The 27,624-nt window shown below is 50.2% G+C and overlaps 2 protein-coding genes across 3 annotated transcripts; one reads left to right on the forward strand and one right to left on the reverse strand.

The window, feature by feature from the left end:
• Nucleotides 1-80: 80 nt before the first annotated feature.
• On the reverse strand, nt 81-22,355 carry ZFP91 (ZFP91 zinc finger protein, atypical E3 ubiquitin ligase). Of its 2 annotated transcripts, none has more exons than XM_063331579.1 (11): nt 21,298-22,355; nt 20,572-20,597; nt 9,876-10,085; nt 9,589-9,625; nt 9,007-9,096; nt 8,522-8,644; nt 5,665-5,715; nt 5,071-5,149; nt 4,590-4,704; nt 3,979-4,078; nt 81-3,603 (listed from the first exon to the last, which is right to left on the reverse strand). In XM_063331579.1, exons 1-11 carry the CDS (start codon nt 21,636-21,638, stop codon nt 3,093-3,095), a joined length of 1,683 nt encoding a protein of 560 aa, XP_063187649.1. In that variant the 5' UTR covers nt 21,639-22,355; the 3' UTR covers nt 81-3,092. The 2 variants fall into 2 exon arrangements, with proteins under 2 accessions (XP_063187649.1, XP_063187648.1); XM_063331578.1 differs by having other exon boundaries at nt 9,007-9,099.
• A 166-nt stretch (nt 22,356-22,521) lies between these two features.
• Nucleotides 22,522-25,336, forward strand: LOC134515355 (uncharacterized). The gene has a single exon (XM_063334232.1). It carries the CDS (start codon nt 22,577-22,579, stop codon nt 24,524-24,526), a length of 1,950 nt encoding a protein of 649 aa, XP_063190302.1. The 5' UTR covers nt 22,522-22,576; the 3' UTR covers nt 24,527-25,336.
• Nucleotides 25,337-27,624: the final 2,288 nt, after the last annotated feature.

The following is a 27,624-nucleotide window of genomic DNA, read 5'->3' on the forward strand; positions in this document are numbered from 1 at the left end:
GGGGCGCTGGGAGCAGGCGAGGGCCCTACGCCCCCTCCGTTCCCTCCCCGGGAGGAGAAAAAAAAAATAAATACAGGGGAAAAAAATACAAAAAAGTTTATTGCAAACTACTACAATAATTTATTGAAGCAAACTGCATGCGAGTGAAGGAGAGACATCGAGGGGAGGAGGAGCTGCAGGAGGGCTGTGTCAGTTTTAGGCTTTCAAACAGGAGTGGGAAGGGAGCTACACCAGTCTCTCCTGCGTCGGGGTTAGTTAGCAGGCTGTGGTTAGAGGACAGACAGGCAACTGGCCGAGACCAGAAAAAGAAAAAGGAGAGCTACGAGAGGTGTGCATGGAAGGACAAGGCAGGGATCAGAGGTGTCCAGGCCGGGAAGCAAGGGAGCTGCTCAGTTCTGCATCCCAGGAACGCAACCGACGTCAAACTCGGGGCGGTTGGGCAGACACAGGACGAGGCAGCCTCCCTTGCCTCCCAGCCAGGTGCCAAGTGTGTCACCGGGGTGAGCAAGCCCTTGACCCAAAAGCATTTTAGTGCTATCCCTCAGAAAGCAAAACCCCGAGCTCTCTGTTTAGTGTTCTGTGCAAGGCTCTGCCCGCTCCGCACCCCCACGGGGCACAGGGGCAGGGCACGAGAAGCAGCTCCAGCAGCGTGGTCTGCAGCAAGCATGGGGAGGACGTGGCCGACCCACACCACAGGAGCGCATGTGCCACCGAGGGCCAGCATGCCAGCGAGGGGACGCGCCACCACACAACGTGGCTTGGCCAGCCCCGAGTCCTCCTGGACAGAAGACCTGCACTGCTGGGGGGTGAAAACATCAGTGCTGGATTTGAACATGTCCCATCGTGCTGCTGCGCTCTTTAGTTTGCAAGGGGAGGGGACCAGCGGGCCACCCAAAAGCTTCCTGCTGGAAATCACCGTAATTTGATCCAAGTGAGAAATTGGATCATGCCAACTGAAGAAGCTGGTTTAGTTGAACAGCGTACCACCACAGACCTGACATGCACCATCCCAGGAGACCCGTGTTCAGGTACGCTGGGCCCCCATGCTTATCTGCACGAGAGGCTCGTGGAGCCATGCCGCTGCCACAGCGTGAGAACGTGGGATGCCCACACCCAGGGCATAAGACACCAGAGCTGCAAACTGTTCAGCCACGAACCGCCCCAGCACCAGAAGTGTTTCAACTTGCTCCGACAAAGATATCGGTGTAAGGGTGGAAGGGAGGGGCAAATCAGGACAAACGGCCCAATAACAGCTGTCAGGCTTGGGCCACAGCTGGATTTCCAGGCAGCAGAGGGGACAGAGTGGGTGTTTGAGTCAGTTTCCTGTAAAAAGTTTCCAATTACATTCCATGTTTCATTCCATTCTGCAGACCCCAGGTACTTGATTTTTGCCTAGCTGCTGCGTGCTACAGACCAATTTAGCTGATCTTGTGCTCGGACAACATACTTCAGCTCTGCTCCCAACCACATAAACCCAACCAAAAAAAATAAGCAAACAAACAAAAAGCCCAGGTTATTCTTCACCTCTTCCAAAAACACTATGAATTCAAGGCCACTGAATTTCCACACAAAGTTTCAGATAAGAGCAAAAAGATCCAAGTCTCCATAGCAGACACATCATATCCTATGTAAACTTTTCCAAGGGCTCAGAGCTGTCCTAACTACACCGGCAGGCAACACCTGAACCGCCACATTTCATGGAAAGCAAGGGTGTGTGCACAGAAGAGAGAAGCTTTGAGAACACGGCTGCACAACACTCTCCCCCAAAACGGGGGCAGGGAGAGAAGCCGACAGCCTCTTAGTCCCGCGTCAGTCTATTGCCTTGGATAAACAAGCCTGAGACAACCATATCCTGCTTCTGTGTCTTTGTCTAGACCTGGACAGGAGAGGCAGAGTTGGATGAGGAGCACAACTTCCCCCAGCAGCAAGCAGCTCACAACTGTCTAAGTCACAAGAACAAGTTCCTGGCTAATGATGTTCTTCCCTGAAAGGCTGGGGAGCAAGGGAGAGGCAAAAAGAGCACTTAATGCAAGGAGCTCATCCTGACCTGGGAGGGAGGGAGACGACAGACAGCTGTTCTATCACTCACCTCATCCTCCTGCTAAAACGCTGCTGCAGAGACCCCCACTGCAAACAGGCTCTTCTCCAGGGGCTCTCCCTCTACTCGGGAAAAGCTGCGGTAGACATCTGACTCCAGAACGCTGCCTTCACCTCGGCTCTCCCAGCTGCTGTTACGATGGCACAACGTGCTCCCTGCAGCTCACTAGCGCGGAGGAGCCTATTGGGAAATAGCCTGAACCCCTTCCACCCCCACCCCCTAAGAACATAACTAAAAAATACCGACCCTTTTTTAATCAATAAATAAGGAATCTTGTTACCACAACACAAAACCGAAACATGTTCAAAGTGCAAATTACTGTCGTCAAACTGGGATGCTCCTCCTTGCCTCTCCCACGCAGGGCTCCCGTAGCCCCCAGGCCTCTCCAAGCAAACATGATCTATGAGCCAGGGCGTTCCCTCTGCTTCCTGCCAGAGCTGGAGCAGAGGAGCGCGGTGGGGAGAGGGACGTGCACTGCTTCACAGCTCGCCCTGCTGAGGGGGCCTAAAGTGCCAAGCCAAACTCCCAGCCCCGGGAGGAAGAATGAGACTGCAAGGACCAGAGTGCAGCGATGCATAGAAGTTGGGACCAGGGGCGAGGAGGAGTCCTAAGAAACTTGTCCAGAGCACATCAAATGCTTTCTCGTTTGCGAGTGGGGCCACGTCATGGAGCCAGAGAGGCATCTGCTTTGGGGTCGAGCAATGGGTTTCAGCAGTCCCCCCTCCCTTGGAGAAATCTGTCACTCAGTCCAACTTGCTCTGGTAATGGCAGCATGTGCCCCTTTCTACAAAGGAGCAGTGGGAGAGAGAGAAGTGGTTGGGATAAAGAGGATGTGCTGTGATCCACGCTGGAAGGGAGCAGACCCTTCAGTTATTTACTAGTATTGTAAGTTTTCTCTCTTTCAGTAAGTGTCTCCTCTTTTTTTTTTTTTCTTTTTTTTTTCCTTTTAAATACAGAGTCCGAACTGTCCCAGCACCCATGTGCTCCCCACCCACTAGGGTCCAGTGGAGTCTGAATCTTCGATGAGCACCTCCGTGGTGGCTCCCAGGATCTCCGTGTTCATGACCAGCCCCTCCGGGTTTGTACTGCTGCCGCTGCCCACAAAGAGCTTGCCATCAGCCACCAGGCTCACGCGCTCTGCACCACCGCAGTATGTCTTCGGCATCCCCTCGGGGTTCAGCAGCAGGCAATCTGCTGGGGCAGCACTTCCCAGGGGGTCAGGAAGAAGGGGGAGGCCCTGGCCATCGGTGGGTGGCGCAATGGCCTCAGGATTAGTGCCCAGGATGTCGGTGCTGGTGATCAGGGCACCCGCGTTGGCAGCCAGTGCTTCAGCAATAAGCACTTCGGGGTGGCTCTTGGCTTTGTGAGCCACGACGCTGTCCTTCTTCTCAAATTTCTTTCCGCAAATGTTGCAAGAGAACTGGTAGAAGGAGTCCGCATCGTGCTTCTTCATGTGCCAGTTGAGGGAAGCCTTCTGCCGGCAGGTGAATCCACAGATCTCACACCTGGGGAGGGGAGAAGGGGGAGGTCACAACAAAGGGACATCCCCACACTCGTGGGGATGGCAGTAGCAAAGAGGCAACCCAGGAAAACAGCAGGGACTCATTAAAGTCGGATTTCACCATAGGTCCAGCTTTTCCAGTTTTATTTGCAGAGGGCTTATGTTCCTCAGACCTCTACTGAGACACTGCCTCAAGGAGCAGGTGAGACAAGTGGCAGCTCAAACTCTCCTACAGGTGTGCATTTGAAGAGAGCTGGGACACCAAGAACAGGTTCCGGCCCTGACTTTGGAGCTGCCCCTGCTCTCAGTGTAGTCCAAGAACGGGTGTATCCAAGGGTCCCTCAAAGTAGGGGAGCAAGAGACAGGCACAGGTACTCACTGCAAGGGCTTCTCGCCCGTGTGGATCATTCGGTGCACCGCCAAGTTATGAGAACTCTTAAATGCCCGGGCACAGTACTCACAGATGTAATCCCTTTGATCTAAAAAGCAAGACCAGTTGGAGCATTACTCTCCTGCAGACCTGCTCCCTTTCCCAGCTCTCACATGTTGCAGGTAAAGCTGCCCAAGAAGCAGCAGAACTAGAAGTGCTGGGAGGCCAGCAGGCATAGCAAAGGAGGAGGTGTCCCACAATACATCACAGCAGCTGATCTGGAGAGTTAAGGCATGATTAAGAATCTCCTAAGAGCTAATTATCCATTCTGACCAATACAGAAAGACTGGAAAATTAGGATAAAGCTTGGCTTGGTTTATTCCTGTACAGAACCCCTGAGTGATACTTGCCAGGGGGTAATTAAAAACTCTATAGCCTATTTCTTTCATTTCCTTAAAAGATGGTAATCCAGAAGGAAAAAATATCCCGCTGCTGCTGCAAATCTATGCCACCTGCCTTGGCTTCACTCTCCCCAGAAGTCCTAGAGGTTCTTCTTTCCCTCTCCCCCCGCTCTGTTCACTGATCTAAGGAGTTTGTATCCCTTTCCCACCTCCCTGTACCTGTGTGGTGTTTGGCATGCCGCAGGAGCTGCTTCTGGAGTCGGAAGAGCCGACCACAGGAGGGATGAGGACACACATATTTTTTCTTCAGCAAGTGCTGGTACTTTATGTGATGCTATAAAGGAAGAGTGAAAGGTTGCAGACTCTGTCTCTATGTGGCTAAGAGAACAGCTGAGACACGTCGATCCCAGATAGCCCCTCAGCAGGCAACCAGACTCTCATCACTGACAAGACACCCTTATACCATGAACAAAGGCTTTGATCTCCACTAAGTGAAGTAAGCCAAACAAACGTGGACATCTAGCAACAGGATAGATACAGAGACACATGTGGCCACAACTGGCCACAATTGATTAAGCCTACCAAAAAGACAGCATTAGAAAGGAGTGCTTCAGTGCCAGTGGAGGATTAGCTGCCTATTCCAAATGGCCCTTCCCTGCCCTCACATGCGCCATTCAGGAAGTGAAAAACCTCAACTAACCTGCAGGTAACGCGGGTGAGCCAAGACTGTGCCACAGCCTTCCATCTCACAGCGGACATACTGTATCGGAGGCTTCTTCCTAAGAAGTCAGTAAGGAAACAGGCAGAGTGGTTAGCTGATGCACCTGAAGCCCAGGCAGCAGCAAGATAAACGAGTGCGAGCGCAGCTCAGAGATGCGACAGTAGAGGATTACTGCTCCAATACTCCTGTTTGGGCTACACTGATAAAGAATCCGTCCAAGAGTTCCCTCCACTCCTAGCACTACTTGAGGGCCCCCCCTCAAGCTAAGAAAATGCCAGGAGACACAGAGTTCTCAGAATGCTATTGCTGGGCAATGCCAGGCTAGGGACCAACTCAGGACTGGGGTCAGGGGCGGGCTGGTTCTGTTGGCAGAAATCAAACCCACACCTACGGGGAGAAGGGGAAAGGAAAGGAGGGAAGTCAAGGCATGCTGCTTTTTTTTTTTCCCCTTCCCCCTTAAAGGCAGATTTCTATATTGTGCAAGAGAGATGGCTTTGAGACAATCAACATCTCTGTGCAGACCGCAAGGAAAACAAGTCTTCAGAACAGAACTGAGTAGAGGGGATCACCTACCTTCTCTTGGGCAGCCTTGGGCTCTTGTCATCCTTTCTCCTCCTTCCCCTCCTGTAACGGGGTTACAGAAACAGAATTGAAAGAAGCTTCTTTACATCATTAGTGGGCAGTTTTTTGAAGTGCATGGTACAAAGCAGGAGCACGCTACAAGAAATACTACAGAACTCTTCTACACTTTTAGGCTGAAAAGTAACACTGTGTCCGGCACGTCACCTGCTCTGCTAAATCAGCCACTTGCTCTGGATCAAAACACCCGAAGAGTTCCTAAGGGAACATTCTCATAGTAGATGGGGAAGTTCCCTAAAGAACTTAAGTAACCATGTGTCACGGTTTGGTCCCAGCTGGCAGCCAGGGCCACGCAGCCACTCATACAGTTCCCCTCCTTCCCCCAGAAGGGCAGGGAGGAGAGGGAAAAAAGGATGGGAAAGGAAAAAAAAAAAAAACAACAAACCCTCATGGGTTGAGATAAAGACAGTTTAATAGAACAATAACAGAAAAGGAAAATAATACCAATAACACAAGTCACTCACCACTTGGTGAATGCCTGGTACCTTCCTAAGCAGCAGTCAATGAATAATCCCCCTACCCTGGCTAACCCCATTTATATACTATGGTAAGGAATATTCCATTGGCCATTCTATCTTTCTGTCTATACTTCTTCTCAGCTGCTATGGGAAGATGAAAAAAGTCCTTGAAAAACATAAGCATCACCTGGCAACAACTAAAGCAATATGCATTATTGACGGTCCTTTCACACCAAATCTGAAAATACAGCAATCATTGGAAAGAAAATTAACTCTGTCCCAGCTGAAACCAGGACACCAGGCCTCTATGCAAACTGTCCCTGCATTTTGCAGAACTGCCACATCACACAGAAGACCATTCCCTGTGGGTCTGTGGTCCCCATGTTTCTGATACCCTGGTGACACTTTTTTCTGCATGACATTTAGTGGCATATGGCAGACCTCAAATCACCCTGGCCCTGCGAACACAGTCAGGCTGTGGCTGCGTGACTACCTGCCAGGTCTAGCATACAACGCATTTTTGAACACAGTTGCCTAGCTCAAGTATGTCTCAGCCCACTATTCACAACTGTGCAGATACCAGTAAACAGGTATCAGACAGCCACAGACCAGCACGCTGCAGTTAGAAATTACCAACTCTTCTGCCACAATGGAGTGAGGAAGGGCTATTTTAAAAAGCCATGAACCAGACATCACATGCTTCACATTTCTTCTTTTAAACCTACAATTGTCCAAACAGTTTGCAACCTTATAATTGAATTCATCCCTTTCCAGGCTGCACATCAGCACACAAGATTCTGCTCTCATAAGTTTCTGCTGGAGACATTTAGCAAGCTATTGCCTCATTAACTGCAAGCTCTAGAAAAATCAATCGAGTGCAAGTTGGAGGCAGATTCAGAGGAAGGCAATATTCTTGAGAAATAAATGCTTCATGTGGTTTGCTCTCACCACCCCTCCCATTTCCTAATGCATTTTTTATAAATATGTAATTTTGCCAGCACAATCCAGAATTGATGGTGCAGCCTGTTTCCTCTGCTCTGTTGGGTAACGTTTCATACCACGTGCAAAACATCAGTCTGCATGGCTAGGAAGAACAGGATTAATGAACAGCTATTTTACAGTCCTCTGAATTAACTACAGCAGCTTATACACCTGTCAAGACAAAAATCTATGCTCTGTCTGAGCAGACCTATGCTTACACGTAAAACGCACCCTCCCAAGCAATCGCTCTGCCCAGAACACGATGCTTGCTTGATCGTGTTGCTGCAGAAACACTTACAGTAGATTGACGGAAATCTTTCCTAGACTGTACTGAGACATCTTTATGGACAGCAAGACCATGCCAGTAATATGCTGAACAGGCACTCAGCATTCAAGCCAAGCCTTCAGAAGAGGCACAGGTTTTGTTATGCACAAAAGTAGTGTCTGACTCAAACAACACAACCACAAGCCTCAGAAATGCATCTCTAGCAGAAAAAAAAAAAAGTTCTCAAAATACCATCATCCTTACTCCTCTCCATGCAAACCAGCTCTGCAGCAGCTTAGAGACACCAAGAGAAATTAAAACGAAGGTGTGCAGAGCCCCATGCCGCAGACCAGCAGAGGGAGCCGCATTTGTTCCAGTTCCTCAGAGAGGAGCTTAAATACAAAAACTGCCTTTCCCCCCGCCGACACACACTATCCCAAAGAACTTCACACACACACACACAAATCCAATCTACCTCAGCTGCTTCTATGTTGAGTTCCAGTGACAGCGTACCCAAAGGTTTTGAGTCTCCACTCAAAGCGCTACTGACTGACTACGTAGCAAAAGTCTGTTCTTTTACTTCTCCAAAACAAGGGAGAACGCAGCTGTTTTTCCTGAGCTGTGGTATGTTAGTCGCAAATGTAAAAAGAGGACACTTACCACACAATGCATACAAAGTATTCCCGTGCCTGCCTCTAGGCACACAACAGAAGAGATGCTGCCTTCTCAGACTGGCTTTCTAATACAGTCTAATCCACTTCAGACATCACAACAGAAACCAATTTTAAGAAAGCTCTAAAGTATTTCACACTGTGTGGACATATCCAGGTAGGCTGACTAAACCACAGTATGGAGAAAAAAAACCTCAACTTAAACTAAATGAAAATAACTACTTGTTAATTTTTCCCTGCTGAACATGCGCAAGATACTAGAAGCAGGACTTTATCAGAATAAAAGGTTCTGCCCCATTATCTTTCAGGCCCAAAGGAGGGGGGGAAGCAAAAAACAACAAAACACTGTTGTACACTAGCAAGAATGCAAAACATACAATACACACTGCTACATATAACTGCAGAGTTTTACTCACTTCCTTGGTGGTTCTTCATCTTCCTGAAATTCACTCTCTTCTTTCACTTCTACTTTAATCTCTTTCTGTTTCTCTTTTTCCTCCTTCCCCTTGCTAGCTTTTCTCCTTTGCTTTGGCGCTTCCCTACAAAGATACAAGTACAACGTATCACTCCAATACTCTTCCAGTCGTCTGCTTTTTACAAAGATTTAAACAAAAACTGTATCGAAGTTCAGGCCTATTTATCAAGTCCCACTTCTAAGCAGAAACATGAACAAGGATTAAGGAAGAACCTGGCAGCCAGCGGGGCTCTAAAGGCTTTAGTCCATTAGAGAAGAACAGTGCCGATAGCTGTAGGCAGTATTTAGAAAACACTGTGTCCAATGGGAGCCATTCCACCTTAGCAACTAGCACAGGTTCTTTTGGGTTATATCAAGTTCACTCAGCTAAGATGTCACGATTTTTTTTTTTGTCTAAAACCACAGTAAGTACATAACCCAATATACTTTTCTAGATGGGGCTTGTAGGTTTCATCTCTTGGATCATCTTTGAAAGGAACTTCTTCCTCGCTGATGAGCATCTCCTCCTCATCATCACTGCTGGGAGAAAAGGAGAACAGAGGACTTTAGTAGCAACAGCTTAAGCACTACTGCAAGAATATTCACGCACCATCCCCTCGGATGGGAGAGACACTGTTACACAGCTCTTTCTCATTCAGCACAACTGGGGAAAGCTAACAGCTTGCACTAACAAAGGAGCACGATGACAGCCAAAACAGACAGGCTAAGAAGAGCAGTCTCCTCTTGTGAACCCACCTAACTACAGCATCTGCTCCTGAAGCTATAAACCTACCAGGTGAAATGCCCAGATCAAATCTTACTATCCACAACACCTCCTGACATCTGCAGTCTGTCTGCAATCCAGACTGAAAATGCAAAGGTCCAGGACTGAATGAAAACAGAGCTACTATCCGTCCCATAGATCTTTTCACAGACGCATTTATTTAAAAGAAAAAAAAATCAGGACAGTATTTTCCCTTCTTGAGACACTGAACAGGAAGAAATACCACAAAATAAGGAGTTTCCTACCTGATTCCAGCTGGAGACTGATGCTCTTCTGTGACCTCTGAAAGGAAAAGTCACCATTAGGTTTCAATCTGTGTTCGCTGCAGTGAGCTCATCTGTCTCAAGACACCTCCGTCGACATTGCCAGGAGTGCTGGTGGCAGAAGGTACTCATGACCAAGCAGCACCACACCTGTACCAGCCACAGTCTGCGTACAGCTCACAGAGTTACATCCACACCCAGCGCCCTTCAGAGGCTCCCAAGACCTGACTATCTCTCCAGGCACTTTCATGCCAGGGCTTCCCACGTACCGTATTCAATCTGGTCCGTGTTTGGCTCTGATTTGCAGACGAGCTGCAGGGAACCAGTCTTGGATCTGGAGGCACGCGAATTCTCAGTGTCACGCTGCCGGGCTGCAGCAGCTGACCTGCTGCTGCGCCAGCTTCTGCTGGGCCTGCTGACGGGAGAGCCATGGCTGAGGGCACCGGAGACCTCCTCCTCTTCCTTCTCTTCTTTGGGATCTGAAACACCCATTGCAATCATTTAGTAATAATAAAACGCATAAACCCCGTCATTAATTCACACTCCTCTCTGTTGCAGGATGTTGAAGAGCTTAACTGCCCTGTCTGCTCCGACGGGGAAGCCACCGCCTCGTATGGCTTTGGAGCGTCGCTCTGCCCAGCCAGACCGGACACACCCCAGGCCCTACCTCAGCAAGCCTTCATTTCAAACCCTCATCGCATTTCCTACTGCCTCTAAGTAAGGACACAAATATTTAAAAATAGCTTACATGTCCCTCTGATAAAGGCATATAAAATGATTATTTACTGGCTCTGATCTCCCCTAGGCACTACAAGAGAGACACCCATAAACCTCAGCAACTGCTTTATAAAAGAATAGCTTCAAAATTGGACCACAGGAAAAGTCGTGTTTGGATAATCCCCCAAACGCATATTTAATCAGAGTTGTACACCTGGTAATAACCTTGAGGAATCTGAGCTGGATGTTTCTGGTCTTATGGTAGAGCAAGAAGCATCGCAAGCACTGCTAGCCTGAGGTCTTTGCACTCCTTTATAGCTCCCACAGGTGGTTTCTTTTTGGATGATCTCCAGATATGTTTTGGCGAGGTAACAGAACTGGCTAAAATGTCTACATAAGCAAGTTCATCCCTTAAAAACTGAAATTCCCAAGAACAGTTCACTTGATCTCACGTTTTTGGTGCTTACTGTGATACTGGGCCTTAATGAACTCAAACACCTTTTGAAATGTCACACACGATGTTCCGAAGAAATCAATTCCAAGTAGCTGGCTGTGCTCAGTACTCCAGATCGACCACTGCTTTAGTACACACAAAGCCACCTGCAGCACTCCACGGGGCCCGTGCTCTAGGCTAAGCTCTGACCCCACTTCTTTCTACCTAAATACATTTACACTGCTGTCTGGTTTCAGGTGGGTTTCTGCTGCCTAAGTACCACTGAGATGACAGGGAGTTCATCAAGCATCTGCTGGCAAAGTCAGTGGACAGTCCTCAGGACTGGCTGGGGAGCAGCTCCGCTACACGGGGAGTGCTGGTGAAGAGCAGACTGCACACCGAGAGGTCCACAGCATCCTGGGTGCCATTCCCAGGAGCACAGTCAGGAAACAGAGGGACGCTGTTACAGAATCCCCTTTACTCACTTGTTAGACCACATTTGGACTCCCCCTCCAGCTTTGGACTCCCACCACAAGAAGGTTGTCAACAGGTTTGAGCAAGTCCAGAGGGGACTACCAAGACACTTGGGGGCTGAAACACACAGCCTGTGAGAAAAAGCTGAGCGAAACGGGTTTGCTCAGCCTGGAGAACAGAAAACCCCGGGGGACACAACAGCAGCCTTACAACTTACAGGCAGGTTATCAAGAGTCCAAACCTCCTTGCTGAGTTGCACAGCATGGAGTCATGGCCAGCTTTTCACCCCCAAGTCCTTCTCCTCAGGGCTGCTCTCCATCCCTCCATCCCCAGCCTGTGCTGAGACCAGGGGTTACCCGACCCCACTGCAGGACCCTGCACTTGTATCTCATGAGGTTCACATGGGCCCACTCCTCAAGCCCCTCCAGACCCGACTGGAGAAAGCCCTGAGCAACATGATGCAAACTCTGCGTTGAACGCAGCTGTGTTAAGCAGCAGGTGGGACCACAGATATCCTGAGGTTCCTCCCAACCTGAAATCTCTAATTTTGCATCAAGCCTTTTGAACCAAATGATCTTTTTACTTCTAGCACATAGTTTGCTTTGTGTGACTCATTCCCCAATCCTTGATTAACAGGGTGGGAATAAGCAACATTTGACTGAAAAAAATCTGACTGGAATACAGGATGTGAGGCATTACCATTTCGTTGTAAAACAGCAACCAAGTCTGATGTCTTGCACGTATAAAGCCACTTCACCATCAGAGCATCAACTACTCCTTCTTGGCTTCCTAGTTTAGCAGATCTCAAGGTGAACTACAACTGCTTTATGTTTTTAATCCTAATGGTGATCATCCTCAGCTTTTTTTGAATGCTAAATTTAATCCAAAGACACCCGAAACCTTTCTCTAGAAACTTCTCCCTCAAACACTACCATGTCACCAGTGTCAGCACACACTGCGGTTCCTGAAACAGGTTTATTCCCTTGCAAGATCAGGCATACAGCTGATTTCTTAGCAAGAGCTAGTATTTTAAAGATTAGTCTTATTAGTTGAAAAAGACCTCCCTCAGAATGCATTTTGACAAAGTACACCACTCACCTAGCAATTTTGCTTCATTTCTCTGAAATGAATGTGTTTAACAAGCCTTTCCCCCTGATTTCTCTTTTTTACTTCTTCCTCTACTTCAGCATGCTTGTCTAGCAGATTCAATGCATTTTTGCATGCTGTGAATACCTACGTACCTCAAAAAGCCCCCTCTAGTTAGGAGAAGCATCAAATATTTACTTTGCAGTAGAAGTTGTAAAGCAATAGAGAGCTGTGAGTTGAAAATCCTTATAATTCTAGACCCTCCCAACAGGGAACGCAGGTCTCCATGCAAGGGTCAGAGCTGCACCAAGAAACTTGTATCTGCAAAGTATTCAGCTGCACTAGCAGCTGGAATCAGCACTCAACAAGGCTTTGCCTGAAACCTAAAACTTCAAAAGAAAAGCCCTAGATTTTTAATAAATTTTATGTCTCTTTCCCACACCTAAATATCGTTTTTCCTTCACAAAAACAGCCTTCTGATGAATCCAGCCTGCCTCTCAAAAAACCCAAAAGACAAAGAAAACAAAAAACCAACAACCAAAATAATAAAAAACCCAACACTAAATACAGAGACAGCAACTGGCTTAGAGAGAAAAGCAGCACTTCCACTGCTGCGTTCACGTCCAACACCCCACCTGGCACGAGAGGCAATCACAAGCCTGCCACTGGAGGTGTTGCCATTTCAGCTGCATTTGAGGATTCCTCCCCAGAATTCTGATGTCGCCCAGGAAGCAACAGGACTCACGTCTGCATTTCAGTTAGGAACACGGCTGTCTGTGTCTCTCTGTCACCAGTGGATGGAGTTAGGAGATACCTACCTCTCTCAATGGGCTACACAGGAACCTTATGGTTATTTTCAGTCCTGTTTTGAGTACCATATTTGGCCTGGCGAAATCCAGGCGCTGTGGATGAACGCAGCGTTACCCCTCTGCTCTCACAAGTGTCTCTACACAGAAAGCCACACTCCTCAGTTCACAGGGTTTGGCTAACGGCACAAAGAAGCAAGATAGAGGGAATAAACATTGCTATTACAGATAATCAGGCTCTGTTCTTCCAACAAAAAAAAGATGCTGCTTTAATCTCTTGAGATTGAAACACAGGAGAATTTTAAATTAGAAAGGCTGTAATCAATTCTGCATTTAAAACTGAATAAACTGCTCGCTCTGGCTAGCTGCAATTTCTCTGGAAGGTTCCTGTCCTAACAGACGATGGACGGAAAATGGATTATAGGCCAACATCCTGTTATTTCATTGCAAGTGTCACCAGCGGTGATGGACACCGGGTCATAAGAACTCAGACTCCAGGAGGACAAAAGAATATGTGAGACACAATAGGTATTGAGGCATCCCCAGTGCAAAGCGAAAAAAAGCACCGAGCATTTGCTTTTCAGATCAGCCGCTGCAAAATGAATTACTTGCCTTCCTTGTGACAGAGCCTGCCCACCAGCCGGCACACGCAAACTCGGATTAAGACACAGCGCTGCTGTCTTTTGCCCAAATCACATTTCATGGAGAGGGGTCAACAGAAGCTACGACTTGGCAAATTTAATCTGCTGAGAAACGCCCCCGTGCTCACACTCCCTGCGACTCTCCAATACTGCCATTAATTATTACCCACCACATCCCGCAGCCTCTGCGGGAGTCAGGCTGGGGAGCTGTGTGGATGCCTGCGGCTCACAGGAAGCCATTCAAGAGAGACGAGGAAAACTCACTTTCTGAAGTCCTACCAATCCTTTTGGTCTTTTGGCTCCTGGGTCCTTCCTACCTTGAACACTCCCTTAAATATGTCACTTAATGACAACCAGCTTTCATTCTGAGGCACTTTCACCATTCTGCTGATTCTTCCCAACAGCCTTTGAACTTAACAGTGTTCGGAGCAGAAAACATGTATAGATTTGAGTGATGGTACACAACAGGCATCAAATGTCCTTTAATCTTAAAATTTGTGAAGAAAACACCAGTCACTGGGAGAAGGAACAAGAAAAGGAAACCTCGGAGGAAACTCTGTTGTAATGATTTAGACAACCAAAAGACAAGGCTCTGGGCACTGCTCTGCTTCCTAACAGAGCTTATACCAGCAATACTCCATCCTTACTCAGCATCCTAGTCAACAGAGATTCCCACTTCAGACGTGCGGCAGAAACGTGCTCTCAGTCGCACTCTCATCCGACCCCTGGAGCACCGCATGCAGGGTTACCAAACCAGCGAAAGCATCTCTGTCTCAGAAACCATACCATATTTTTCTACGTACACCAGCATTGTCACGATCTGAAACAAAAGGGATAAACACCAAAGTTTGTCCACTATCTCCCAGTCCAGGAGATGAAACTCATAAGGGTGAGTTTAGCTCCTCTCTATATCATGAATGCACTTTGCAGGCAGGACACTCGCAGGAAGCCACGGAAACCAGCACTCTCATGCTTCGTTTCTTGCTTTGTCTACAGCTGCATCACTCCCCAGCTCCACAGCACTTTTTTATAGCAGACTGTTCCAAGAACGGGGTGCTTCCTGCTATTTTTTTACATCACTGGATGCAGCACGCGTTATGAGCATTTCTGGGTAACTGACAGCAAGGGCCTGGGCAGTAAATACACATATCCCACAGCCGACACCTCCCCGGCCTTCTTTCCAAGCACTGAAGGAAAACAAAGTCCCTGGCACATAGCAATTACTCATTGCAAAGAGCAGAAAGGGAAAGTCCAAACCAACTGTGTTTATTTCCTGAAGAAGCAGTTCCTTCATCACAGGACTTGCATGATCACCCTGTGCTTGTCCATTGCTCCCCTTCTACTGTTCCCCTAATAACCTGCGGATGCAGTGACTAGGTTGCTCTGTATTTTCGGAGAGGTAAGCAGGTAGCCAGAGAATGGAGACCTGAATTACAGCTCCCCACAGAAGGGTGTGTGGGAGTAACACTGGTGCAGGTGCCGTTTTGCAGAGTTGCAGCGCTGCTGGGAGATGCTGCTGTCCCCTCTTCAGTTTCCCCAGTGCCGCCAGGAGATGCTGCTGTCTCCTCTTTGGTTTTCCCAGCGCTCCTGGGAGATGCTGCTGTCCCCCTCCAGTTTCATGGAGACGAAGCACAGAAACCCTCTGGAAGCAGAGCTTCTTGCTTATGCTGCTTACAGCACAGCTTTCAGCCTGGAGAAGAGAAGGCGGCCTTCCAGTCCCTAAAGGGGCTCCAGGAAAGCTGGGAAGGGACGCCATGGGACGAGGGGGAAGGGTTTTAAACTGAAAGAGGGGAGATTGAGATGAGATACTGGGAAGAAATTCTTGGCCGTGAGGGTGGTGAGCCCCTGGCCCAGGTTGCCCAGAGAAGCTGTGGCTGCCCCATCCCTGGAGGGGTTCAAGGCCAGGTTGTACAGGGCTTGGAGCAACCTGGGCTGGTGGGAGGTGTCCCTGCCCAGGGCAGGGGGTGGCACTGGTTTGGGTGGGAAGGGACCTTAAAGCCCATCCATTCTGTGATTCTATGACTTGCAGAGCTGGCCTCAACCAGCCCTTTGTAACCAGGGCATCGCTCTGCACCTGTCCTGCCATACTGGCAGCTTGAAACCCCGCTCAGCTGCCCTCAGGTAACTCCACACACCCTCTGACCAGCCGCACTCGCTCAGATGTTCAAGCTCTTACTTACCAACCCCTTTCTGCCTGCAGCTCAGAGGTAAGCTTGTTGCAATAATAGATTGCTCTCTTCTTTTTTTGACATCAGAACATAACAAATACCCATGCCACTTTATCTACCCTTGACACATAAAAAAATGAACTTTGAACTGTTACAAATTAACAGTTTGTTGATTACTAACAAGACATTTTCTAAACTTTACTTACAAGGCATTTAAAAGCATCTTACTAACCCTGCAAAGTAGACACTTTCAGAAAATACCCGTGTACAATTAAGCGAAATGAAAATAAACTACGAATTAAGTTACAAACCAACTGTTATTAAATGCATCACAATGTATATACATCTCAGACTGCAACTTAAATTTAACACAGTAACCACACAACAGATAAGGTACTGAACCTACAATTTTATAATGGCACAGACAAAAGTGAAACTCGGGGGAAAAAAAAAATCCTAGTGTAAAGCTCTATCCAAATGGCTCCCCCCAGCGAGCTGTGAAATTGTGCATATGGGACACAGGAAAATCCTTGTAGGAGTCAAAGTAGGTTGGGGCAATCTGAGTTATTTAAATTCAGCACATTTTTATACGGGTTTATTTTAAGTAATGACATTTCTCTTTCAAAACACTGACAAAGTCTTAAGGAAAAGCAGTCATTACCAAAAAAACATGAAGCTTTAAGAATACAAACAATGAGGTATAACGCAAGTTATCTATGTTACAAAACCATTTTGTACAACTAGAGTCTTAAAGCGTTCCATCTTTCTTTGATCAGTGGAACCTTACAGTTTTTCTAGCAGTGGGAAGCGGACGGCTACGGAGCAAGGATGTCTTTCCCACCCGTTTCCTCCCACAGCCCCTGGAGGAACGTCTCTGACTCCCCTGCCCCAAAAGCCCCCATGGTGGCAGAAGGGCTGCAACGCCAGCCACCCACACAGCACGTGGCAGCATCCTCAGAAGGAAAGACCGAGGTAAAAATATACCACGGAACAAATCACCAAGATAGCTCTCCACACGTGTGGGTATCTAAGAAAAGTATTCCACACACGAATCCCTTTCTAACGCATGGCTTCTATAACCACGTGCCCAAGTATGTAAATACCACTGGCATCATCCTCTAGCCCACGCCGTGCAAAAAAACTTTGATTTGAGAACGGACTTACAGGGAGGTGATTCTCCCGTGCACATGGCACCACATCTCTTTTGATCGCAGCTTTAGGTAAATAAAGGCTTCACGTGGCCCTGTTTTACCTCTCCAACAAACTCTTCTTTCCACCTTTAACAGCATTACCACGCAGCTGTGTGCCTACGTGCATCCGAAGAATTACACTGGATCTTGTTCTTACCATTGCAAAAAAGCATCAATACCAATGTAAAGTTGCAAGACAAAAACATGCAAGAAAAATAACTTGCATAAACAAGGGTCCACATGGAGTGCATTTCAGCTGCGTGACACAAGCAGAGCAACATTAGACACGGAGATTCAGAAATCTGAGTGTTCACTCATGGCATATTATGTTCGTATGAATGTGCCAACCCCACCCTCCTTCTCCTCAGTGCAGGAGAAGTAACCTTCTCACAACCTGCAGCTCTAAAATCTCAAAGACAAAGCACTTACGTTTTGCCAACACAGTAAGGCAAGGGCTCTACCAGTAAGCACAAACCTGGCATCTTTCTATTCAGCCACTACACCACTCCCTCCAGAGCTTTTTCAACTGTAATTGATTGAAAGATTTCATCCAAACTCTTAAAAGTGATTACTAAACAGCAAAGTTTAAAATCTTACAGAAAGGAGGACAGAATCAGAAACTGGTTTGGGTGTAAAATTAAATCAGAGAAGCAAGTTTTGATCGACTGCTAACATGGCTTTAAGAGTGACAGTAAGCACTGAATTTTTAATTCAGTGATGGAAGGACATGAAGTGTATTCATTAAATCTATATGCCAATAATTAAAATTATTCAGGCCTAACCAAAACGAAAATTATTTCCACAGGAATATATAGCATCGTGGGAAGTCAGATGCGAATTATACTACACAGTCCGACTCTAGCTACATGGATTCATTTATAAGCTGAGATTAAATGTTCTACTTATGTAACTAATATTTCTACAGCAACACATTAGGGAAATATTGCAATTGCATGACTAAGCAGACAAGACGGGAAATACAATTGGTACGGCTGACTTTGCAGCTGCCTTCATGACACCAGTATGGTAACTATCGCCTAGTAATTCTGACACAACATACACCTTCAACTTCAACCTTCCCATAATCTTCCCATCAGACCTGCGCAGCCAGACCTTTGTGCCTGTGCTCCCAAGTCGCCAAGTAGAAAAGCCCTCTGATCCCACGGCACTATACAGAAAGACGCAAAACTTTGCGAGACACTGCCACTGTTAGAGTGTCTCGATTATCATCGATAGCACAAACTTAGCCATGATCGCACCCGTCACCTCTAAGCCCTCTTTACCAACAGCAACACTGCTGATTTTACTTAAAAATAAAATCCCAAACATAAGGCAACAAAACTTACTGAACAAACTTCGGTGCAGCAAGTTCTTCCTTTGTCCAATAGATGGGATGTGTCACCAGGTATACCTCACCTCCACAGGCCATTCGCCTTTACGGCTGAGCTCACACGAATTTAATATTCTAAAATGGATACAGCATTTTATAGTAAAGCATAATAGTAAATTCCATGTCAAAACTCACGCCAGTAAATGCTAGCGCTAAATTCAAAGCCTTCACCAGAACCACTCAGCAGTTTCGCTGGATTTCTTCCTCAACCCAGCTCCACCCAGGGGTGAAATGCTGAATGGTATTTTACCGACCAGAATCACAGAGGACTCCTAGCTACCAAAAACCCTGCTGTGCAAGGAAAGCTGCCATTTCCTTACACCTGATTAAGCTTCTTCAAACATTGTATGCTAACAGCCAAGAAGGGGGGAGCTCCTCTCCCGCTTACTGTGGGATCTGTCTGAGGAAGATGCTTCATCTGGTCTGCTTCCATGTCTTCCCAATAAGCACAAGCGTGCAGCAAGGACTTCATCCAGTGCGCAGCTGGGACACAGAAGTGCAGTTTTCTCACTTCTCCATTTTTAAAGATTAAAATTCAAACAAACAATTCACCAAGGCAGATTTCTTTTGGACTAGAAGCAGTCCACTTATCAGTGCTAATTTCCATGCAAACATTCACGCAATCCATTTTGGCTGCATGTCTAATAATAAAAAAGAGCCCAAGATATTTAATAAATACATTTTCCACCCTCACATTTGAGGACAAATGAATCTTTCAGAGCCCAAAGTTAAAGTCTAAAATGGCTAGAGTGCAGCCAGCCACCAAAATTGGGAAATTTCAGACTGACATTTGCCATTTCAAAGCACATCCCAAGAAATGGGGGTAAAAATGGAACTATCCTGCCTGCTTTTCACCACTACCACATAAAAGTTTCTGCTTAAGGGTATCCAAAACACTGAGAATCATCATTAAAATGTGATGTTAACACTATATGCATATTAAGTGACAGCACCATGCCTTTTTACACATTTCAGCAACTTCGCTTTGACCTAAAAGGCTGAAGCTTTTACAATACTCTTCCCATCCTTTACATAGTAAGAGGTAAATGCACATAAGTGAGGTCCGTGCTAAACACACATTAGTTAAGTCTGCTTTTGTCTGCAAAAATAAACCTTGCCAGACAGAACTGTGATGGATTCCAACACCCAAATGGAATAAAGCTATAGACTTGTAGGAATAAAGTTAGAGAGTTATAGAATTACAAGAATAAAGGCAGCCTTCAACACACAAATGCCTGCAAACAAGAACTGAGCAGCTCCAGCAGAAAGATTAATTCATTTGCACAGGTATATGACCTTCTTTACTCACTATTTCATTCTGTGACAATTCTCCAGTGCCAGATCAAAACCAACCCCACACAAAGCCTTTTACTTGGAACTGTTTCAGAAGTCATCACTGGGTAAGGAGCAGAGGCCTCTGACATTTTTTTTTTGTACAAGAAGCTGTTAAATAGATGCAAAGAGTTCACACAGTTCGCACTGGACGAACGAAAGCTCTGCTCCTGGTCACAGCTCCCCATAGTTGGTCCTTTTTTGGGCAGACCCATTAAGATACTCTCTCCCCTTCTAAACTTTTCTCTTTCATCCATGCAGACACACGCATAAAACAAATTGCCATCCACTAAAGCTAGAAAAGGACAAATGTAAATATCTGAATGCTCTTATTTCCACATATCTTTTGCATGTCTCCTGAGGACCTGCACCTGTATTTGTGACAGCAGCAGAACAGACGCGAGCCCAGGTTTTGCCAGCTACTCAGGACCACTGCCTAACAAGAGCTGTCGAACTGCGATGCAGTGTGGTCTCAACTTCCGATAGCGAAGCAATACCCTAGTGGTTATTTGGAAGAATAAGTTTTTGCACGTTGGGCACGTGCGAACATCATCATCAGCTTATCGCAGTTCCACAGTCTTGACACAGACCTTGGAAAGAAACTGCATGTCATCAAGCAACAAAATATTCTTTAAAAGGAAGATCCAACAGATGTTTGGCTACCTTCATGGGAAAGCCCTGACTTTCTGGATGGAATACAACAGTAGGAGTAATAATTCAACTCTTACCTTTACCAGCTGCTTTATCTGTGCGCCTGAAAAAATACAAAAGGCACAGGTGAGAGGCATGGCACGGCAGCAGAAAAAAGAAACTGAACGATGTGAAGAACAAGCCCCAATTCCCAACTGTGGACAGACTCATCACCTTGTTCTCAAGTCACTGTTTTCAACCCCGTGTACCAAGGCGGATCATTTCACCCAGAGAAAGCTCAGGTGAGCTATAACCACCAGCAAAAGCCCAGTTACGACCATAATAGTTACGTGTGAATCAGAGGGACTTTGTCGGCAGGACAAGGCGGATCGGGTTCGTTATGAAACGCCCCAAGCGCACACGTGCACGTGGCTGGTTCCCCACCCCGGGAACGGAGCAGTACCGGGACGCAGCGACTCGTGCACAGTAAATAAACCCGCCGCCGCCTCAGCTGAGGCTTCTGCCGTGCGGGGCAGAGACACGCCGGGGGCGCGGGAGCCCTGAGGAGGCTGCGCGGAGGGCGGCTGGCACCGGAGGCACACACGGTTTGGCTCCCGACCGGGCCGGCCGCGCTCGGGACACTGCCCTTTCCGGGCGGGGACCGGTGGGCCCGTCCCAGAACAAAGAGGCGGAGGCGCGGGGACCTCGCGGCAGGAGGCAGCCCCGGGGCCTCGGCGCCGCTCGGGATGGGGAGAGGCCGCCCGCCAGCCCCCCACCCCCGGCCCCGCGGAGGGCGGGCCCGCTCGGCGCCGCAGGGCACTCACCCGGCCCGGGGGGCCTTCCTGGCGGCGGGCGGCGTCTCGGCGGCGGGCTGCTCGGCGGCGGGACGGGCCCCGGGGCTGCTCCGCCGGCGACGGGGATACTCGGCCTTACGGCGGCGGGAGGCGGCGGCGGCTCCCCCCGCGGCCGAGGTGGCGGCGGCCCGGCCCCGCTCCCGGCCGCCCCTCAGCACCCGGCTGCCGCCGGACTCCTCCCCCTGCTCGGCAGCGGGTGGCGGCGGAGGACGGCGGCGGCCCGAGGGCGGCGGCCTCTCGGCCGGCGCCGGCGGGCTCTGGGCGGGCGGCTGCTCCTCGGCGCCCCCCGGCTGCTCGGTGCCCGCCGGCATCGGGGCGGCGAGCGGCGGGGCCGCGACGGCTCTGCGCTCCCCCTCCCGCTCCCTCCCGCTGAGCCCGCCCCGCCCGCCCCTGCCGCGCCCAATCACCGCCCGCCTTCGCGTGGGACCGCCAAGCGACCCACCTCCCCCGCGCGCCCGCCAATCCGCGGGCGGGAGGCGAGGGATAGCCCCGCCCCCAGCCCCGCCTCCCCCTGCGCGCTACCCTCCCGCCTTTCTCCGCCGCTCGCGAGCCGCCCAGCCAATGGGCGGCACAGCTCCGGCGGGGCCCGCCCTCCTGCCGCCGCGCGGCCAATCAGCGGACCGCTCCCCGCGCGTGCGCCGCGCAGGCGCCGCTGGGGCCGCCGCGCTCGCTCTCCCGCTCCCCCCCCAGCCGGCCCCGCCGCGGCGCCCGCCCGAGCGCAGCCCCTTCGCCGGCCGCTCTGCCGGCCCGCCGCCCGGCGTGCACCTCCGCCGCCGCGCCGCCGCCTGGTCCGCCGCACCGCCGGGTTCCCTACCGCCGCCGCTGCCTGCGCCCCTCCGGCTGCCCCCGGGTCCCGTCGCCCTGCGGGCGAGGCCTGGCAAGGGAAGCCACTTGCCCCTCGCCCCGCGCGGCCGCTCGCTGCCCCTGGGCTGCGGCGCCGCTCGCGGTTGCGGCGCGGCCTGGTGGCGGGGCCGGCTTTTGGCTGTCGCTTCGCCTTTAAGAAAAAAAAAAAACGCCCCGTCGGGCGGCGGGTGAAAGTCGGTGACAAAATGGCGGCGAGCGCAAAGAGGGCGGGGCTTGCGGCGTCCGCTCCGCCCACTTCCGCCCGGCCCCGCGCATGCGCGCTGCCTGTCGGGACTTGTAGTTCCCCATGTCGGGGGTGGGGGCACGGCCTGGCCGGAAGCGGCCGCGGGGCGCGCTGGGAGCCGCAGGGCCGGGCCTCCGGGGCAGACCTGACGCGGACGGCCCCATGGCGGGCTGCGGGACTGCCCGCGGGCCCCGGCACTGCTCCTGCGGCCGCAGGATCTCGGTGACAGACGAGCACGACCGTTGCGTCCTCTGCCTGGGAGCGGGCCACGACCCGCAGGGCTGCGGGGCCTGTGCCGCCATGGCCCCCTACGCAGCCCACCTTCGCTGGGAGCGCCTCCGCGCCCTGCTGCAGGCCCGGCCCGGCGGTGGCACCGACCAGCGCCCTGAGCGGGTGAGCTGCGGGGCGGTGAAGGGGAAATCCACCAAACGCCGGCATGAGCTCGCCTTCCCGGCCAGCAGCCAGGGCTCTGTCCCAGCACTGCAGCGCACAGCCCCCCTGCACCTTCCAGCAGAGCCTGGGAGAGCGGCTCTGCTGAAGGACCCGCTGTTGTCACCTCCAAAAACTGAGTCACCTCCCCAGAGCAAAACTTTCACAGTACCTGACAACACACACTCCCCGCAGAAGCAGCATTGTTGTGTAAGAACCAGACAGAACCCAAAAGCTTCAAGCCCACAAACACTGAAGCCACCACCTTCAAGCGGTTTTGTGTCCCAGTCTCCCCTCCGTCCCCTGCACTCGGTGCCAGGACTGGAACCGCAATCTAGGGAATCTCAGTGGCTGGGTATGCTCTCAGACCTGGCCAGATCCATCCTCCTAATTGCTGAGGCTGCCTCAAGACCCAAAGAGCCACCTCCAGAACTTGCCGCAGATCCTTTGGTCAGCTCCGGTGCAGCTGGGATGCTTTTGGAACCAAGGATATCCTCTGGATCTCAAGAGCTGTCTCTCCCACTGGATGAACCAGTTGCCTCAAGTCGAATGCCCCCTCTGCCAATGGTCTCAGAGCAGCCACTATCGTCCCCCTGTGACAGAGTGTCCCCTCACCCCACTTCGCCAACAGGGGCTTGTGACTCATCCAGCTGGATGCAAGGTGCTGCTTTTGGGGATGACGGTTGTTGCTATGATTCTTCTGGAGAGGTTGATTTGGCTGACCCTAGCTACCATTTTAAAACAGAAGAACAAGAAGGTAATAGTTCCACATCAGAAAGTCCATCTTTCCCCCAGTTCTTGAAAAGATTGGCTAAACTGGTTGGATTTCATTTAATTCCATTCCAGGAGGCAACAGGAAGTGTCATTGATGGATATCTGGATCAAAAGCCTGTCTGCGCTAGCATTGCCGTGCCCTTGGATCCTATCTTGGACAAGCTGGTAAAGAAAGTATGGCAGACACCCCACACCATTCCTCCTGTGTCAAAGGAAATTGAGAGAAAATACATCCTCCCTGAGGATGCGGTTGGTTATGTCTCTCCACCTGCGCACAAGAGCATGGTAGTTGCAGCAATGGCGAGGGAGAAGGTGGGCTGGGAGCATGGTTCTGCACCCCAAAACCCAGAATTGCAATGCCTGGATTCGTTTGGGCAGAGGGTTTACCAGTCAGCAGCTGCAGCCCTTCGTGTCGTGGACTACCAAGTCTACATGGCCAGAGGTCAAGTTGAGCTCTGGAAGAAAGTTTCTGCGCTAGTGAAACGTCTTCCACAGGACCAGCGCCAGGCCTTCCAGGCCATCATTCTTGAGGGCACGGACCTGGCCAGGCATCAGGTGCAAGCAGCCTTGGACGCAGGGGATACAGTGGCGAGAGCCGCTGCCTCGGGGGTGGATGCACAGCGTTCTGCTTGGCTGCAAGCCTCCAGCTTCCACGAGGAGGTCCAAACAAAGCTCGAGAACTTACCCTACACAGGGGAGAATCTCTTTGGGGAACAGGTGGAAGCTACTTTACGAAGAGCCAAAGAAAGACAGGCCACGCTGCGCTTCCTGAGGTCGGTATACTGCCCCTCAGCCCCCCGCAGCGGGGCTGGGAAGGGGAAAGCTCCTCTGCATAAGCCGGCTTTCACATCCACCGTTTGTTTCAAGGGTGTGCAGTGCCCTTCTGGGAAGGGTGCCCCACCACAGTAGCAGAATGAGCAAAAATACAGCAAAAATAAAAGGAAGTTCAAAGAGCCTGAGGCATTTAGCTGGTAAATCTTGTTTGGTAAACTGATACCTGTAAGTGAGATGACTCTGCCTTTTATTTCCTCCCGCTTTTGAGTTTCACGTCCTAAGCTTTATTATGCATGACTAGAAAACAAAAGTGTATCCCAGTCTCCATTCCTCAGTTCCTGAGAGTGCTCTAATAAACCATCTTGTGGAGAACCGCATACGGTCAGAGTCCTCTTGGGAAAGACAAGGGGCCGTGGGGAGGAGGAATACAACCTAATGTGGAAGTTAAAGAACCAGAGAAGTCTGAGATACTGGCACAGGGATTCCTCTGTCCCTTGTAGACCAAGGCAAGAGGCTGCCGATTCAGCCTCCTGCAGCAGCTGTGGCAGCGCGCTTTCTCAGCAGTGACATTTTTTAAAAGTGAGGTACAAACCACCTCTGGAGCTGGTGACCTGAGTGGTGAGAGGCTCGTTTTCAGCACAGAGACGGTTTGGCTGGCTCTTGCTTTTTGTGAGTCCAATGGCAATCTGTTAGTTTTCTTTCACTTGAAGTGTTTCTCTCTCTTCTCAAGAAGGAAACCTCAGCAAGAATTTAAGTAATGTCTGCTACAGCTGTTTGTATTATAAGTGGCTGAAAATATTCTTTCTCTCCCCAAGGACTTGTCTGGTTGGAAAACTGATTGACATCACCTTCCAAACTAACTGTTCTGCTGCAGTTCACCCATATTCTCTGCTATGAAATGACTTTGCATTTGTTCTTAAATAAAATCAATTTTATTTCAAACTAGAGAGTCTCAATGTGGGAATTCATTCTCAAGTCACTGTCGTGATTGATTTCTCCTTTGTAGGCAAGGCATAGTTGCTTAATTCTTGTTAAAATAGGTTGGCTAAATGATTGCACAGAAAAAGAGCTCAGATCAGGACACAGCTCAACCCTTTGCATCTGTTGGGCTCCTGTTTTATAAGGGAAATTTTATGATTTGAAGTTACAGCTCCAGATACTTGTTTACACCAGGGCTCACATTATCACTGGAGGGGGAGAGTAAATCACTGAGAAGTCTAAAAATAACCCCAAACCTTCCGCAGACAGGAAGGTTCAGTTATTTGTAGAAAGGGAAGTGTCTGATGCAATGATCCTGTCTCGCAGTAGCCGTAAGGGAGTGACACAAGCAGCGCCTGGTCCTGTCTTTTGAGTTGCTCTCAGTATTGCTTGTCCTGAAACATACGACGGGACCCCCAGTTCAGCATCCCACGTGGCTTTTCCCAAGACGGTGTCTGCTGGACGTCCCTACTGCCAGCAGATAACAAAGGAGCTGTCACCAGGCTGGAGTGTCAATAATTAAGTGAACGTAGACGTGCCAGCTTGGTACAAAGGGGCTTAATTCAACCCTGTTCCACTGTGATGGCGCAGCTGGGATCAGCAGCGTGTGAGAACGGGTGGCCGAGACCGCGTCACCTTGGGCTGCGCAGCAAGCGTTGGTTCCTCAGCTGCGCAGGACGCTGCAGCTCTGCTGCACGAGCGTTCGGGGGGTCTCACGGAGAGGACGGACTGAGCCCAGCCACAGACCGAGCCTGCGGGTGCCCGTGAGGAGGTTCACAGGCCCCAGCTGCAGACCCTCTTCCAGATGCCAACAGACGGCTGCATCCTGCTGGTCTGCTGCCGCAGAGCCCCACTTGCTTTTGTTTGGCCTGGGGGTGAACCTCTCCTTCCCCAGGATTGGAAACATTTCTGAAGCAGCCACATCTTGTGTTTCTGGGCCATTTGGTGGCAACTCACACGTCTAGAGGCAATGTGGTGCTTGATTGCAACCCTTTCTTTGGGGGTGTCCTGAAAGCTCTCCTGATGAGTCATAAAGCTGCCAGGGTGAAGCTACGCACAGAACTAGGGCTCCTCTGGCCTGGCAATGCTGGGAAAAAACTGAGGCTTATTTGGCTTTATCTAGAATGTTGGGTTTTTTCCTGAACAAACCTCTTCCCTGGCAATGAAATGGAGGGTTGGTGGGAGAGGGGCAGAGGGAGGTGTGCCAGAGGTGAAACATTGCAAGAAGCATCCCACACCCGCAGGAGAAGCAGCAGGGAGCCATGGACTCTGTCTGCATGGCTCCTAACTTTTGCTCCTGAGGCTTTTATAGCATCCTTGAAACCCTTGAGTAGCCCGCGCTTAGAAGGAGCCCTGCGAGGACACAATGAAGCAGCCTCTGCTTCATGCCCCCACCCCAGATTGCTAACCAGTCCCTTGGAGCTATTCCAACATCCACTGGCTGCTCTCAGCAGTGCTAAAAGATTTCTCTGCTAAAAAGCCAAGCTGTAAATACCACTAGATCACCCTCCCAGGAGCTGGGCATCAGTGGAGGCACTGGGGATAATGGCAGCACCCATGGCTCTGTCTACCCAAATGGTCCCAAACAGCGAGGGACCCGTGGCTGCGTCTCAGGGACAGGCAGAGACACTGTCACCCGAGGCTGTGTCTGCCAGAAGCACCTGTGTTCCTCCTTCCTCAGGACGTGCATTCAGGTGCTTGTGGGCTTATCGCCTGAACCGGCTGCATGGGGAGCCCGGAGACTGAAGGGATCTGGCTCAGGAGAAGCAGAAGAGTGCCAGCGGTGGGTAAATCGCTCCAATGAGCACCACAGTTCGCTGCTCCGCTCTGCTGCTGGGCGTTGTGCCTGGCTGGCAGTGATGTGCTGAGCAGGGGTACCCCGATGTCAGCAGCACCAGGGCTGAGCTGTGCCCAGCAGTCACACACGTGACACTCTGGGAAACTTTTAATTGACCCAGACTTAACGCAGGGAGAGTGTAGCACAGCCACCAGCTTCAGCAGTGCCACCGCCACCTGTGCTGCTGCAGTGACCCAAGCCCGTGCGCTTACACATGCTCTAAGTGACAGAAAGGGATTTGTGTTACCTGGAAATCCGAGATGAGGCTCCAGAAGTATTGCCCCGAAAGGCAAGGCCGCGTTGGAGCACGCTGGTGCTGTGGGTCTGGCGCCTGTCTCCATCACACCATCACAAATGGATTTCCATCCAGCGCAGGGATGCTGTCCCTCGTTACATGCAGCCAGGGTCTTCTGGAAAG

This window comes from Chroicocephalus ridibundus, chromosome 4 (assembly GCF_963924245.1).
Source record: "Chroicocephalus ridibundus chromosome 4, bChrRid1.1, whole genome shotgun sequence".
In the NCBI taxonomy this organism is placed as follows: domain Eukaryota; kingdom Metazoa; phylum Chordata; class Aves; order Charadriiformes; family Laridae; genus Chroicocephalus; species Chroicocephalus ridibundus.